The sequence below is a fragment of the Crocodylus porosus genome, unplaced genomic scaffold (assembly GCF_001723895.1).
Source record: "Crocodylus porosus isolate Cpor-Errol unplaced genomic scaffold, CroPor_comp1, whole genome shotgun sequence".
Classification (NCBI taxonomy): domain Eukaryota; kingdom Metazoa; phylum Chordata; order Crocodylia; family Crocodylidae; genus Crocodylus; species Crocodylus porosus.
In genome coordinates this window covers 19,866,630-19,883,327 of record NW_017728917.1, presented here as the reverse complement: position 1 = coordinate 19,883,327, position 16,698 = coordinate 19,866,630, and the positions used below count along the sequence as shown (strand labels likewise).

Genomic DNA, 16,698 nt, shown 5'->3' with positions numbered 1-16,698 from the left:
GTTTAGCCATGCAGTTTCCTATTCTTAACAATGTAAGCGGCGTGTCTGCTATTTTTATCATTGTTCAAAGGTCAGAAGTTCAGTATTTTCATCTAAGGGTCAGAAAGTGATTACCAAAATGTCAATCGCTGACTTCTCAACCTCCTTGAAGCATTCTGGGAGTTTTAGTGCATTGTTTTTAATGCTAGGCCTTGCTTGGCATAAGCACTCTTTCACAGTTTTTGCCCCACTACTCTGGCTGGTCCCATAGCCAGTGCCCACTGTTCTCGACCTTTGGGCCCCAGCCCTGGTTTTGGCTTCTTGGGTGCCGGACCCATGGGCCTTGTCTCTGCTCTGCTTCAGGTTCTGGGCTCTGCAGCTCCATGCTTTGCCCTGCTCTGGGCTCTGCAGCTCCATCCACCCTTTATCTTGCTCTGGGCACAGCACCTCTTCTTCCTTGAGCCTACTGCCAGCAGGGCTCAAGTTAGTCGCATGCCCCTAGGACACCAACGGGGCTTCCAAATCATCCCTTTAGTCCCAAACCCAAGCCACTGGTGTACCTTAAATCAAAGCACTTCTACCTTCTGCTAGGCACCCAAACCCTTGCTGGGCTTATAATAAAGGCCACTTGTCTGCATAACAAGTTTCTCCCTCTCTGCTCTCAGGTAGCTCCTCCTTGCTCCCAGGCCTACATAGCTGCTTCCTTCCAGCCCTACTGTAAAGTCAGGGGCCCTGCTGTGCTGCTGTCAGGATCTCTGCACTCTGCAACTCTCAGGGATGGCCTCCTAGACAGGCTCAAGCCCAGGGCTCGCATAGTCTGGGCCTGAGCCCTCTTCCAGTCATGTGATGCCCCCTGTGAGCTAACGTGGCTACAGGGCTATTAATCCCTGTTCTGCTGGCTGCGTGTGCTACAAACACTGCCCTTTAAAGGCAATGCTGCTCTTCAAAACACGGTCATGGTTCTGTTACAAGCATGGGCAACTGGAGCCTCTCGAGTCAGAGGGCACCAGTTAGTGACTGGGGAGGGTCCCCCGATGGCTAATCTCATTGACTGGGGTGCGGGACATGTGCCCCTGGATCTGCATGGGGTGTGGGCGGGGTGGGCTGCAGCTGCACAGGGTTCTTCCTGGCAGGGGCTGGGCTGCACTCAGGATGGGTGGCAGTGGCACTGGGAGGGGGAATACCGGGGGGAGGGGCTGCAGCCATCCCAAAATTTGCCATAGCCGCCCTCCCCCTCCCCCCAACTCTTCCTCCCAGCACTGCTGCTGCCCACCCCAGACACTGTCCTGGCCCAACCCTCCCCTTCCCCGCCATGCTAGGAAGAGCCCAGTGTAGCCCTGGCCCCAGCCCGCAGCTACAGCCCACCCTACCCACACAGATCCAGGGGTACATGCCGCCCCCCCACCCCCAGGTTTCCACAGCTCTATCCTGGTCCTCACCCCACCCTGGCTGGGTAGTACCTGCCCTGCCCTTGCCTTACTCCCTCCCTCACCATGGGAGCCTTGATCTGCTCCCCACATTATTAGATTGGTGCCGATCCCATATCAGACTGACGTATCAGTACACCTCTAGCTGCTTTGTTAATCTCTTTGAAACCAGGTACCTTGGAGCTGGTGGCTTCCACTGGAAGCAGAAAATAGGCCGTTGGGGGGGGGGCGCTGCTCAAGGTTGGGTGAATGGGGTATCGGGCTGTTGGCATGCTGCCTTGGAGGTCCTGTAGAGATCAGTGACAGGGTCATTGATGGACAAAGGAACAAGGAAATATGTCAAACAACCTCAGCCACTGAACCAGGGGGAGCAAGACTGGAAATTTAAAGAAAAGGGCTGCTCATAGAGGGGGCCCTTGTCCATTCTGGGTCACCTGAATTTGTTGTAGGGACATGTACTGGTGAAGGCTCTGTCTGGCAGTTGCATTGCTGCAAGTACACAGCACCTGCCGGACTCAGCAAGTGCAACAGAGCAGATGCTGAGAGCTTAGATGCATGTTTCTGCTACCCTCAGCCTTCCCTTTCTGTCCAATATACATCATACAACCCTGCACTATAGAGACCGAGGTTTGGTACTAAGGATTCATTCTAGTGCTTGACATACAGCCCTGGTTGCTTTGCCAATGGGAAGAAAGCAAGCCACAGACATGCAGGCTCTCTTTCCTCTTCCTTGTTGACAAGCCTCAGTCATCCCTTGGAGGAATCCCCTGTAGCATAACAGAAGGGTCTCGAGTGTGTTATCCATGTGGGGCAGTTCCTACACAGTCAGATGAGGTATACATTTACAGCACAGGAGCTGCTCAGCACTGGCTCCCCACATGGATCCTTAGCCTGCCCAAAATGTGATGCCCAGAGGCCCTAGTGAACTGTATGCTGAGTCCAGCCTGTGCCCCATCAATTGCCTGTGAGTAGTATCGATGTGCTTAGGTAGCAGGAGTATGGTGAGTTTATTCCCAGCAGTTGAGGAGGAGATGTTGCCCCTTGCTGCCTGGGCACACTGGCTTGAGTGTAGCCTTACAAAGAGATGCTTTGGCATAACTGAAATGGAAGCCCTGAGCCAAGTCCCTACTGCTGTTGGATCCTGTGCAAGTGTTGTCACCCATGTTCCAGGTGGTGATCTGGTCTCCAGAGGGGCTGGTAGGATTTTAACCTTTCAGCTCAGGACAGCTCCTTACCTCCATTTTATGTCAGTGATGGATGTTTCCTGTGGGCTGCCTCTGAGAAATGGGGTAATAGGATGTGCTGCCTCAAGGCACTCCACCCACTGCCCATAGCAGCCAAGCAGCCTGTGCAATGGGAAAGGCTAATGTATCTAATTTAGCATTTGGATGAGTGCCTGGTGAAAAAAGGGCTGACCGTAATGGAGAGCCCTTGTCTCTCCTTGAAGAAAGCCATGATTTGACTGCGTTGGCACAAGGCAGAGTGATTAAAAGATACTTTAAGCTTGGGGTTAGCACGTGGTACGCTGGGTTAACATGATGAGGACAGAGCTCCCCATGTTAAGACTATATGAACAGTCTCTCTGTTCCTGGGGCTTATCTATCCTGCACAGTGCATATAACATGGCATCAGTGTTTTTTTCTGGGTTTGCACCAAAAGCACCTCTTGTGTAGCTTGTGTTCTTTTTCATCTGAGATGGAAATGAGCGGTGATGGAGCCCCACTTGTTAGCACTTGCAAGAAGCTTGCCTCCAGGGCAGGGTTACTCCTAATGGGGTGCTGTCTAAAAATAAACTTCCCCTTGCATCCATCACTAATTCATAAAGCCCATCTGCAGGCAGATGTTTTTTTGCTGTTCTCCGCATGCAGGGAGTGCTGCATTCACTTTGGCGTTCATCCTTGCTTGCCCTACATTTATACAATACCGTGTACTTCCTTGGGCTCTCACCTTCTTGGGAGTACTTCATTATTGCTCATCAACTGGCCAACGGCACTGCTGGAAAGGAAAGCCTCTTGTCCCAGGGCTGCAACGTGGCTTGGCGGCACAGTCAACCTCAGTGTAAGCAGTGAGCTCTGATAGCAGCCGACTCGTGTGGAGCTTTGCAGATCTCCATGCAGATGGAGCAGCGTTGTAATCTACTTGGACATGCCCACAACTCTCTTAGCTCCTTTGGTTGAATGTGACTTCCCCTACAGCATCCTGGGCAGTCTCTGAACTACAAAGCTTTGCTGTGATGGAGGCGAGGTGGGGAGGTGACTGAAATGCTTTGAGGTGCTGGGTACGTTGCCTCCTGCTGAACTCCTTGTGCTGCAGCCTCTTGGTCTCTGTAATGGTCACCTGATCTCATAAAAGTGAGAGCTGCCTTCTACTGATAAAAAGTCCCTTGCTCCTCTCATTGCTATTCCAGGTAGTATCAGAGCAGTGATCCTGAAAGGCATCCCTTCCAGATAGAGGAGGTGTCTGTGCTTCCTCCTCCCTTACTTAAGGGGGCAAGAGCTAGAGATAGCCCCTTTATGGCAGCCTTACAAATCGATGCCTGGATCCTGTGCTGCTTAAACCTGCCAGGTGCACCTTGGCAGGTAAGTAGTGTCTGCTCTTGCCAAGCAGCCTGTCTTTCTGATGTTCCACTCACTTCAATGGGAAATGGGTTTTTAAACAGCAGCTCGCAAAAAGGTAGGGGCTCCAGCTCTAGGAAATGGAGTTGGGGGTGGGGCGTGGGGTAATATGGGTATCTGTTCTTGCCTCAGACAGGCCTGCTTGGGGGCCTTTAGACCTTCTGTGTACTGTTCTGGAGCAACATTTGTGCTGGAATATAGCACCTTGAGTTAAAATGTGACCTTGATTCCTGAAGTGGCTTTAGTTTCTTTTGGCATGAAGAATTTGGGAGCAGCAGCTGATCCATTGTCTGATATGCCGCAGAGTGTCTAATCCCTTCTGTGGATGGCAGGGACCAGATCCATTGGTGCCAGCACTCGGGCAACTGGGGATTGTAAAGCCGGCTGCAGAAGTTTGACAGGATCCTGCCTGACTCGTTACAGAGGCACACTTGGGGCTAAAACTCTCGGCATGGATTCTGGATGCCTTTGATGAGAAAGCACTTTACCCTGGGGTTGATGCAGGCATCTTGGCTGCCATCCAGTTCTTCTGCCAGATGCCTTGGTTTTATTGCTCCTGGACAGTCATTTTCCTGAGATGCTGCTGGCCTGCAGATCTATCTCTGTGTCATCAGAAGAGCTTATAAAAAGACAGTGAGGCAGAATTAACAAGAACATTTCCAAGGAAAACAGACGGCTAATCCGCTCTGTAATCAGCCCTGTCCCCTGTTGCAGTTCAAAATATGCAAAACTACTGTCAGAATCTCTTTTCTTGGGCTGTAGAGACAGTTCTTCTCTCTCTCTCTCCCCTGCCCTTCTCTTCCATTGTGCATTCTGGGCTGGGAGAGGCACAGTTTGTAAGGGTCTGCAAGAAAGTCTTTAAAATGTATAGGAACAGACATTTTTGTTGCAAAATGCTTCTGCAATATGTGCCTGCCCTGCCTCTACTGTCCTTCATAAATAGTTGAGTTGTATTCAGGTGAACTGTCAGCGAAACCAGTCAAATAAATAACCATCTTGTGTTCTTCCGAAAGAGCTTCACTAGCACTGAGTGCATTTCTGCAGCAGTTGGTACCACCCAGAAGAAGTCATGCTTTAAATGGCAGATGCTGCTCTTCAGGACAGTGCTGGCATCATGAAGAATATGGCAATGAGTCGCCAGTCCCTTGAAAGTGATTAGTTGGAGCTGGAATGCCCCAAAACATCTGCCCATTGCTCCATATACCAATAAACCACATATTCAAATCTATATTGAATAATTGCACTGGTTTAAAGTCCAGCTTCTCTTTGTGTTCCACCATTTTTACTCCAGTTTTAGAACTGAAGAAGCCATTTGTGGCTGGAGCTCTGATATCTCCTCCCCCAGGTCAGAAAACTGTTAGGCTGAGGGGGCTGCAGGCAGCAAACAAAGCCAAGATGGTCCCAGTTTATAATGCCAGTGAATTCTTTGCCTTTAGCCAAACCTAGTTAAAGTGTATCTGCCTTGCTTTAATTGCTGGGTTTTTTTGCTCTCTTCCTGGCTAGCTATAGTGTAGATGTGCCAGGGCAGCATCAGTCTAAGTTTTTCCTTTCCCTCAGCCCCTCCTTAACTGGGATCTTTTCTTCCAGGTTTGGTTTCCAGTTACTGGAAGCAGAATTGCTCCCCACACTTTCAATTTCTGATAATAGCATTTTTGTCATTATTTCATCACTTCAAATTTCAAGGGAAGCTCCTTGCTGTATTAGGAGAATTGGAATTGCCTCACCAATAGCCTCCGCAGTTCAGTACCCTGTCTCTGACAATGGCCAGCACCAGCTGCTGTAGAGAAGCATGAAGGATCTTCATGAATAATTATGGAATGACATGCCCAGGCAGGGAGATTCTTCTCAGCATCAAGCAGGCAATGATTGCCTTGTATCCTACCAGATTGTTTACCTGCTCACTATAGCTGCATGTGTTTCCATTATTGATACGAGTATCCAAGCCCTTAACTTAGCTGGTGCTTGATCCCTTTTTGTGGAGAGTTTCACAAACTAAGATGTAGTCATGTGTTTTAAATGGTCATTGAATCTCCTTGTCCTTGTATAATGAGAAGCTTAATACTCATTTTGCCTGCTCTGTCTCATGCTGCCAGGTCACGTGTCAGACAGAGTAGCTGCTTAGACTTGGATGTCAGGAGTTAACATCCAATGGGCAGTTAGATGTCATTAGTTTGCAATCAGCACAACACAGCTAAAAAGGGTCACTTAGAGGTTGCTGTTGTCCCCTGATGCAGAGTGGAGACTCAAACTCCATAGTGTAAATGTGGCAAACTTCAAATGACTGAGCAGGTAGTAAATGCCTGCCTGGAGGATTCCTTTCCTGGAGGAGTATTGGAACTTCCCACGACATTTCCTACAGCTCTCGAATGGCTAGCAAACCTCAGTCTTGGACTGTAGTTGTTACTGTTCTCTATATGAGAGAGGTGGGGGTAGTATAGTAATTTTATTGATGCAGCGATACACCAGTGATCTAGCAATGGTCTCTGTCCAGGGTGCTTACAGTGGACATCTTCAGCAGTTTGACCTTCCCATGACTTGACTGGATCCTTCTCAGACAGCATGTTCAGACCTAGCAGAGCAGGGGACTGAGTGAGGGGCCTTCAAAATGAATTGGCAGGAGTGAGTGGGGGAAATAGATTGCAGGGACCCCTGGTTCACTGTGAAAGTACTGTGCTGAAAGGACAGTTTTACTAAATTCACATTCAAGTAGTAAAAAGGATCATTCTGGCCTGCCTGCTGCTTTAAAAGAAATCCAGGTTTCATTTATTTCATAAATAACAAGTGACACAACCACTGCCTGAGAGATGAAACTGAACATACTTTATCTCTCTGTATCCTGCCATGTTTGCAAAGCATTGTACTAGCATACACATACCTCTTTCTAAAATCTTCCAGACTCAATTAACTGTATTTTGTTATATACCCTTTCCTGTGGTTCTTCTGTAAATCCCTACTGAAGTGGATTGGCTAATTAAGATTCAAGCAAGGCAAAGGTTATGATCTGGTGGAGCATTCATGTAGATCCACTTCCAGTGAAAATTGTGCTGGACCAGCAGGCCATCGGACACATTGAGACACGAGATGCCAGTGTACCCAAGAAAGCTGGCAGAATGCACACCTGGAAGCCAGAGCATTGTTTCAGGATCTTGTGTGGGGACTTAATTCAGCCAGAACCAATCTACTGAAAACAGCATCATCCAGAAATGATTGCAAACAAATGTAGCTGTGATGTGGCAGGAAATATTGAGCAGGAAATCCTGTGCTGAGCAGGAAATACTTAAAGATGGCTGAAGGGCTGGATACCTTCCTGGGTTCAGTTTTTCAGTGAACTGTTGAAAGCTGTGGACTGTGTAGATGAGGGTTTTTAAAAAAAATTATTCATCTATTGTTAGTTAAGATGCTCTTTTGAAGCAGGAAAAGAACTCAGCTTTGTTCTGATGTTTTGAGAAAAGATGTCTTCCACACCAACTCCCTCACATTCGTCTTCTCCTTTCTCTTTGACTACAGGAGGTGGTCCTTTACATTGCTATAGGAAAGGAGTGATTACCACAGCTAGATAAACTATGGGCTTCCAGTTGAGTGTGTATCAAAGGACATTTCACCCCATCAGACTGTTGTCTTTAAGTGTTCATTCATCTGGTCAGTCCAGTGGCACATGAATGTCCCATGTGCTTGAAGGCAGTCTTTCCATTCAACATTGCCCTCCTATTGGCCGTGCATGTACCCTGGGGATCCTTCTGCTCCTATCCATTGAGGCAAAAAGACCTCAGGGAGGCATGGAGGCAGACTTTGTCATCGCTTCTGCCAGCCCATGCTTTAGTGAGTAATGCATTGCTTCTCTGATGGAGCACACATGGGGTTGTGAGATGGCTGACCTCTGTAGAAACACATTGGAACATACAGCAGTTGAAAGGTCTGTATCAAGTTCCTACCATTGATTCAGGAGCCAGCTGGTTAAGTGATAGCCCATGTTCATATAGTCAGACAAAAGGAAGTCAGATCATTCCTGGCATGCCAGGAGGCAGCATGGAGCAGGTACATTCAGCATCAACACTGGTAAACCTAAGAGTGGGATCTCCAAGAACTAATATTCTGACAAAAAAGGCTGTGTGGTGACAGGAGTTCTCAGAGGTGTTTTCACAGGTGCACAGTCCAAAATGTGCTTTTTTCTTTGCAGAGTCCTGGAACCCTGGCTTCTCTGATGGGAAGGGAGTAGAGTGGCCATTGGGCCATGGTGTTTTTCTCTCCATGCCCTCGGGGTCATTGCCTGAAAGCATAGGCATAGTTCTGCTGCTAGGCACCACTGGCCCAAAGAGTCTGCTTCTGAGCATGTGGTAGATTATTGCTTGCATACATGTGCCCCATCCTGAGTGAGTGGCTTTTCTACTTCACTAGTGCAGTTTTAAAGTTGTGACTGAAATGCATGTGAGGGGCCATGTTGCATTGTAAATGAAGGTAATGACCTCTTGTATGCAGACCTGGGTTCAAATCCTGTGTTAGTTCATGGCTAAAAATGGGGTTTCTCTTTTTCTTTTTAACTGCCTCTCATAAAACTTGCATTACTCTGATTTGTCTTGTACCTACGGATGTTAGCTGATGTGTAGTTTAGTGGTGGCACACACTTGATAGCTGTCTTGTTCTTGAAAGGTCCAAGACCAGTCCCCTTGGCATGGTGTGTGTCAGAGCGGAGGTAAAGCAGGGTTTGCGTGGGGGAGGGCCTGATTTCCAGACTGAAATTACAGGGGGTAGATGTGGTTGGAGCAGAGATGCTTGGGAAGGACTGTAGAAGAAAATGGAACCCTTTCCCCACCTTTCTTTAAGCCATGGTAACTGAACCAAAAATTGAAGAAGAATTCCAGAGTCTTCATCTTGTATTGCCTTATTGAGTGGTGATTAACAGTGTGTTACTGCAGTGCCCTGAGACCCAGGTAGTTCTACAGTCTGTTGTGCTGGGTGGAGAAGGGGGTACAGTCAACTGCATGTCTCGCACGTCAGCCTCATTATGTTCCTCAGCATGGTCATTATTAATTGGCTGGATTTTTATTGGTGTTGCAGAAGACAAGGGTCTTATAAAGGAGATAGCTATTGTCTCATGGATCAATAAATACAAGACATTATTCTTTCCTATATGTACTGAAATGACTTGCACTTCAAACCAAAGGACACACTTTGTACCCCTGAGAGTACTAACGACCAGATCTATGGATTTATCTTACAGATCATCAAAAGATGTGCTATTCTGCACTGGTGCTGGCAATGATATTCTCTATGGGAGAGCCGCTGCCATATCATCACTACGGTAGGAACTGGAGGCACTACAGAAAGAAAAAGCTGACACCCAGGCATCCTGCAGGGTTTTCTGGTGGCCCTGTAGCTAAGGAGAACCAAGTTCCTCTTACAGTATGGGGGAGGGCTGCTGAAATACTGGACTACAGTGATTCTAGATCTTGAGGGAGGGGAGAGCAAACAGGTGTGGAAACAGCTTTGCTACCTGCAGGAATAAGTCCTGTTACCAAGCAGCTCTTCTGCAAAGAAATCTGTTCTCCTCTTTGTTAATGCTGCTGTCTGGCTGTCCCCTGCTCACCTCTGCCTGCTAAAATATTGTCCTCTCCTTGCCTTTTATTTAATAGAAGGGGATAGAATTTGCCCTCCTGTCCCCTGTAGCACTGATAGTGTTAGTCTGCCTGACAGTGTCAGACTTGGAGCAAGGCATTGCTTTCAGGGGGTCACCACAGTGGATCCTAGGGAACTACTCTGTGGTCGCTTCCTGTTTTAACAGGAAGGGGCATGTACAGACCATGGATCCCAGTCCAGAGTTCCACTAGGAATTTTGGCTTCAGATGGAGCACTGCATGCAGGGATCTGTAGCCTCAAGGACCTTAACTTTGTTCTCAGTAAAACACCCCCTTGCATTAGGATGGGTGTAGTCTGCCATACAGAGTGGAAATTAGGCTGAGCCCATGATAGCAGGGGCCTGGACTCCTTGACCAGGGTTGTTTGTTTCAGTCCTGAATTCTTGAGGTTGTGGTACAGTCCTCATCTGGGCATATTGGGATGTCTGCAGCTTTAGATTTTTTGAAGCTAGCTCATAACTAGACCCTTTAAGCTTCTTGTTTTTAATGAAAGCAGAGATTCTTGAGAATCAATAGGCAGATGCCAACTGTGCTGTTGTCTTTTGAACCCCATTTTGGTACTTGTTAACCTCTTGCTCTTATGCAGCCTTTGTCTGCCAACTGCATTCCCTAGTCTTCCGCACGCACGCACGCGCGTGCGCACGCACACAAATGCCCTTCCACTTTGCTGGAACCAGATGCTCTCAGTGTTTGGGAACCACTGACCTTTGTTTTCTATGGCTGCTGTGGAGAGTTTTGCCAAAGAATCTCCTTAACAGGTTCACTAGACCCTGTGATAAATGTGCAGGGTTTGGAACCAGTGCTGCAGGGACCAGGGATGTGAATCGCTTTGTTCAGGCTTCTGGAAATAATTGTTTTGCTCCTTTAACATGACCCTGGCAGTTATTTCCTGCAGGTGGACTTGTTTGCATGAGCCACCAAGCCTCCCTAATAGCTAGATTAAAACATGAGCTATTACAAAGGATTTGGATTAATTTTTAAATAGACAAACCAAACCACTAGGTACGAATACAAATCTGTGCCAGTGATACTTCAGTGGTTGGTCTGCTGGTGCAGGTTCTGGGATTTCATTCAGGAAACCAGCCAGTTGGTTTCTTGCTTGTAAAAAGTGGGTTATGTTTTCTGAGCTGTTTGTATCTCCCACCACAAAGATCTCACAACTAGCTGGGTCTAGTCCAGCCTGCTGGTGGGAATCACTCCCCTGATATGTGACTTATCAGCACTGCATCAACTTTCCTCTTCTTCTCATGTACAGAACACCTTAACTCACAGTTTGTCCAGTTCTTGTTGGAGGTGATTGAGGATGGACTGCCCTCAGACACAACAGATCAACTGCCTGACTTATTTGTTAATGTCCTGCTGGCCTTCAATCTCCACATTCCAGGTTAGTGATGCTCCTGTCACAGGTCCTTGCTGTCACAGATGAGAGCAGGGGAGGTCCTAGAACCATGGGTAGCATTGTGTTAACTGGCCAGATGCCAGTCTCTTTCTAGATGTGTGTGATGCCTTCTCCTGGGCTCCCAAGGCTTTGATAATAGGTACTGAGCAAGGTCATGGATAGGGAAAGAATTCCTTTGGAGGAGGATCATCAGTTAAAGAACCTGTCCATGAGGACATGGTGCCTTGCTCCTCTGCTCCCCAGTACCTCTGCTTATGGTTGAGAAGGAACAGCAAAACTCCACCTTGGAGACTCAGGCTGAAAGATGGTTGTGATTAAATTAGAACCTGTAGCAAACTACTTAACCTGCCTGGGCCCAAAGGGATATTGCAGCCTCTGGGTTTTTTTTTTTGTTTTCCCCACCACCCTCACAGTTGCATGGTTCTTTTCACGCCATAGAGAGAGGCAGTTAGCCATGTTACACTGAACTGCCTGACTTCAGACTGTCTGGTGAAGTGAACTCAGTTTCACAAAAGCTCATGTTCTCTCTAAATGTATCTTATTTATTTGGGCTATAAAGTGCATATCTACCCTGCCTCTTCATACTGTGCCACATTCCTGCATGGGTTAATGTCACAGAAATACCAATTTGGGAGCGGTAATACTTTCAGTGGGTGCTTAACACCTCTATGCCTCACCTCCTGCCTGCCTTAGGGGTTTGGTAGGACTGCTGCTAGGCCAATCCCTGAATCTCATTAAAGGAAGATGTGGTAGGGTCTGTCCTGGCGGCATTCTTCCAGTCAGCACATTCTCCTGGATGCTTTGATTGAATATTGAGCTACCTAAGAATGGGCAAAGCCATTGGCTGGGAAGAAGCCAATGCCTGCCTGCCAGGCCAAACCCTGCCTGCCACTGCTGCTTGCAATTCTGAAGTTAGTCCATGTGCCAAGTGCAGTGGTAGACCCTAGTATGGGATGCCACTCGTTAGTCCTGAGCTGATCTGTGGAATCTCCTGCTGCTTGGTCATAATTGTCTTGCATTAATTACTTGCCGCTGTTCCACATGATGCCTTTATCCTTGGCTTCCCCAGGAGGAGAGGATGAAGCAGCAAGGACATGTCCTGGAGCTCACTCGGTCATTGGAATTGTTTCATTAACATTCATGTGGAAATTTCCAATTTGTGCAAGTTTCTCACTCGGAGACTGAAGTGTGTTCTCCTCTGCTTTCATCCATTACCACTTCTGACTGTTACCTGACACATTGGCTGGCTTCAGTAATTAGGCAATAGTGCATGAAAGGCAGTGTGTTTCTGCGGGATTATTGCCCACCTGGGGTGCAGTTGAAAGCAGAGCAACTTGTCCTCTGATTCCAGGAACTGGCTAAGTGATGATTGGGTTCCTTATTAGCAGGTTGAATTTTTATTCCCAGGACATTAGGAGATCTCAGAATATTTGCAGTTGGCTGGTGCAGCGTTAGCTCAAAACTGTTCTGCAGACCAGTTGATACATTCAGGTTATTTCAGCATGAAGGACACTGAAGTACCTTGATCCACACAGTATAGATGGGGATCACTGCCCCTGAAACGGCAGCTTTTGAGAGATTCTCTTAGTAGTTTTGAGACTCTGCAAGCACAGCCGTGAGGCCTGTGCAAAGCAGCAAGTATTTGATTCAGCTTTGGATTCGGCCAATTTGAAGAGACAGTGATTTGATTCGGTGATTGGGGGGGAATCCCCACATTTGCTGGCTGCAGCAGCAGCTATTGGGGCCCCTGGGGGCTCATGGCAGAGCCCCTCAGCACAGTGCAGGGCAGCAGGGATCGGCCCTCCCGCCTGGCACCTGCGCAGCAATTGTCACATCACGCGAGTGCAGCATGGCTCGGCAGGGTCCTGCGCACTGTCAGTCACCCAGCAGCACTCAACCCAAGTGGCCCCAGCTCCTGGACAGCATGTGGAATCCCTCAGTGCCCTGCTGAACCAAGCTGCACCTGTACTATGTGACAGCTGCCACGTGGGTGCTTTGCAGGGGGACAATCTCTGCTGCCCTGGGCTGCATGGAGGGGCTTTGCCACGAGCCCCCAGAGGCCCTAATCAGTGCTGCTGCAGCTGGTGAGTGCGGGGCTCTTCTTAGTGCCAGGACTCTGGGGCCAGGCAGGGCAGCCATGGTGGGGGCTGGGGGAGCTGGTGGGGCATGGAGCTAGGCGCGGGTCCCCCCATGGCCCCTCCCCTCCTGCTCGCTACTTATTGGCATAGAGCCTGAGTCCAGCTCCCTGTAGCAGCAAGCAGTGACCGTCTAAATCTCCAAATAGATTTGGAGGCTTCCAAATCTATTCAGACCTTTTAATGGGTTTCCCAATTTGATTTGGAGATTCGGCCCCCGAATCGGGCCACATATTCTCCAAATCAAATTGGCTACTGAAGCTTCGCGCAGCCCTAATAGCTGCAGCAGTCTGTGCCTGCAGGGCACAGGAAAATCTATCTCCATTGAAACTTGAGGAGGAGCATAGGGAGGCAGGCTGTGACTTGGGCATGAATTTGGCTGGGGCTGAAAGGCTAACTCCTCTGTCCTGCAACTTTTCTAATCAGCTGTACATCTTGGAGGAAAGAAATGTCCCTTGTTGGACCCACCCCCTCTTCCCCCCCTTTCCCTGCATCATCATTCAGGAGTTCAGCAGCACCTCTCAGCCTGCCCGTCCCCTGGAACATCACACAAACATTTGCCCACTGCTTATTCACTTTTGTAAGCTGAGCAGGTGAGAGCCCCAGCGATGCACTGCCTCCCTGGGACAGGAGGAGAAGGTACTGGATAGGACGTACTTGAAAGGGCTGGAGCTGAAATGAAGCTCAAGTGGTGTTTTCAAAATGTGTTTTCCTGCAGGGCATGGAGGCTACTCTGACTTCATGGGGGGGCAGTGCCAGCTGTAAGGCAGCTGGTGGGGTGCAGGGAAAGAGTGAAACTTAAGCAAATCTGCAGCGTGTTTGGAAGGGATCTGTCACTTGGAGTAACCACCTTTTCCTTCTCTCAGTCCCAGAGCACAACGTGATCATGACTACGATAAGCAAGCACTCCAACGTCAAGACTTTCACAGAAAAGCTGCTGCTACTGCTGAACAGGGGAGGTGAGCGTCTCTGTGGCTTTATTACTTTCCCAGCAGGAGGGAAAGGCTAATAGCAACACAGATCTAAAGAGATGAGCCTGATGCTCATTAAGGGGTTGGGGGGTGGTCAGCTGGCAGATGAGCTGAAAAGCCTGCTTAAGATTTGCTGCCTTCATCCAAGGTTCACTCTCCTGTCACTGAGCTGCATTCTGAAGGCCATGGCTGCTGGAAAGAAATCCTGCTGTTGACATCTGCTAGCTACATGATGATGTCCATTGAGCTGATGTTTGCTTGCAAGCTATTCTCCACTGGTTTCTGTGTGCTGAGACCCTTGGAGGCAAGGCGAGGAGTTGTCTTGAGGTGCAGGGGACTTGGCTTCTCCCTGGCTTGAAAGCCAGTTTTCCCCTTACCACCTGAGAGTGCATTGTGCTTCACAGCCAGGGTCTGTGTGACTTTGTCCACTGGATTGATGGGCTCCTGTCACTGCCCTGCTTGAAGTCCAGCTGGCAGGGCTGCCTGCCTTGGTGAGCTCTGCTTACAGGGCACCGTCCCATTCTACTTCCCCCAACAAGAGTTAGTTCTGCTGCTGCCGGAAGCATATTAAACCCAGTGTTTGTGAAGAGCCTTTATACGGCAGGTCATCAGACTCCTGAAGAGCTCTGCTCCCCCCCACTGTGCCATGCCAGGTCTTTCTACCTATTTCTGCACCCTGGCACAGTGTCCTTCTGCTGCCTTCTGGAGTGCTGGATCCTTGCTGCTTTGGCTTTCTCTGTTGATTTTGCTGTTAAATAACCTGACCCATGTCTATCATCTCTGGAGTTCTTCACTCAGGTTTTCATTCCCTTCAGGGCTGTGAGTCACAGGCTGTGTACAGCACCCACAAAGGCTGCTGGCAGCCTCAGTGCTTGGCCTCCACCCAAAGACTGTACTTAACCCTTTCACTGCGTGATTACCTGATGCCTCCATCTTGTCCAGAGAGGCTGTAGTAAGCAGCAAAACTTGGGTAGCCACAGACTCCTAGTGAGAATCACACCAGCCCCCTCCTCCTGCTTGAGCAATGAGGGTGGGGTTGGGGAGGGGAGTCCCTGTGGTCTGGAAAGCCTTGTGAGGTCTACAGCACTAACTTGTTCCAAAAGGGTGGGAAGGGGGAATACAGCAGCCAGCTGAAGCCTGGAGGTGTGCTGCTGGCTCCAGGTAGATGGTTAGGCTGGTCCCCATGGTGAAGGCTCATGCTAGTCCTACTGGCTGTTTGGAGGGGTTTGTAGCAGGATTAATAAACCAGGGGAAAGTGAGCCGTTGTGGCTCAGCCAGGCCAGGAGCAGGGCAGCACTTTTCGCCGCAGCATGCTAGGTACAATGCAGACTGGGATTAAGTGAATACCAGCAAGCCCTTAGGCATTCTGTTCTCTGCACATGTCATAGTTTCATAGTTGGTAGGGTTGGAAGGGACCTGAGCAGATCATCAAGTCCGACCCCCTGCCATGGGCAGGAAAGAATGCTGGGGTCAAACGACTCTGGCAAGGTATCTATCTAGCCTCCTTTTGAAGACCCTCAGGTCCTTGCAGCAGTGTCGCCATGGGCCATCTCCTGGGCAAAACGTGAGGTGCTGAGGGAACATTCAGCCCTTCTAGGATACTCGCACTTGCTCTGGCTGGGTTGATTTGGGACCAGGGGCAGGGCAGCCACATTAGCATGATACTGCACTGAACTCGCACAGACACACTGTGCTGTGTGCACAGCCCACGCTTTGTGATGCAGGCTGGTGATGTGCAGATGTGTTGCTAGTGCTCAGGTGAAGCCCTGGCAGAGGTGCAAGAATCCCTTCTCCTTCCTCCCCTTCTGGTGAGAGGCTGCATGTGTATGTTAACACATGTCCTCCTCTGTCTGGACACCAGATGATCCTGTCTGCATCTTCAAGCACCAGCCCCAGCCGCCGCACTCAGTGCTGAAGTTCCTCCAGGACATCTTTGCCAGCAAGGACACGGCCAGCATCTTCTATCACACAGACATGATGGTGATGATCGACATCACGGTGCGGCAGATTGCAGACCTCTCCCCAGGAGACAAGGTACCAAGCGCAAGGCTCTGAGGGTAGGGACAGGGACTGGGGCCTCAGTAGGCAGAGTTACTGTGTAATGGTGCTGTGCAGCCAAGGAGGAGCACTGGAGCAGAGCAGTCTGGAGCAGTGGTGGGTGCTTGGGCTGGGTGGAGCACTTATTTCTGGACCCATCTTTCCTGGCTTGGCAGGACTGGCCAAGTAGCCTGCAGGGGCTCTCTGCAACCTTGTGGTCTCTCGCCGGTCCAGCAGCTGACAGGCACCCGAGACTTCTCGACAGCAGGGCCAGCAGGGAGGCCAGCACCCTTTCTGCCTGTTGTCTGCTGAAAGAAGGACACGCTTATGCTAGGTCTTGGAGGCCCTGAGAGTGCCCTGACTGTTTGGAAACGGACGCATTCAGCCACGCACCTGCCTTCTAGGGAGCTATCAGGGCTCTGTCAGAGAATCCCCACGTTCCTGTCGGCATGGGTGGCACGAGCTCTCAGGAGCACTAGTGGCCTGGATTGTTCTGGAGTGC

General features: G+C 49.4%; 1 protein-coding gene across 2 annotated transcripts in view; it reads left to right on the top strand.

The window, feature by feature from the left end:
• Positions 1-16,686, top strand: part of NCKIPSD (NCK interacting protein with SH3 domain) — an 88,695-nt gene extending 72,009 nt beyond the window's left edge. Inside the window, exons 9-12 of one of the 2 annotated variants that reach the window (XM_019536860.1) lie at positions 9,240-9,320; positions 10,910-11,038; positions 14,055-14,147; positions 16,021-16,686. In XM_019536860.1, coding sequence (XP_019392405.1) covers positions 9,240-9,320; positions 10,910-11,038; positions 14,055-14,147; positions 16,021-16,214 — 497 coding nt within the window. In that variant the 3' untranslated portion in view covers positions 16,215-16,686. The remainder of the gene's footprint in view (positions 1-9,239; positions 9,321-10,909; positions 11,039-14,054; positions 14,148-16,020) is intronic. The other variant, XM_019536861.1, reaches the window with a different exon arrangement.
• The last annotated feature ends 12 nt before the right edge of the window (positions 16,687-16,698 follow it).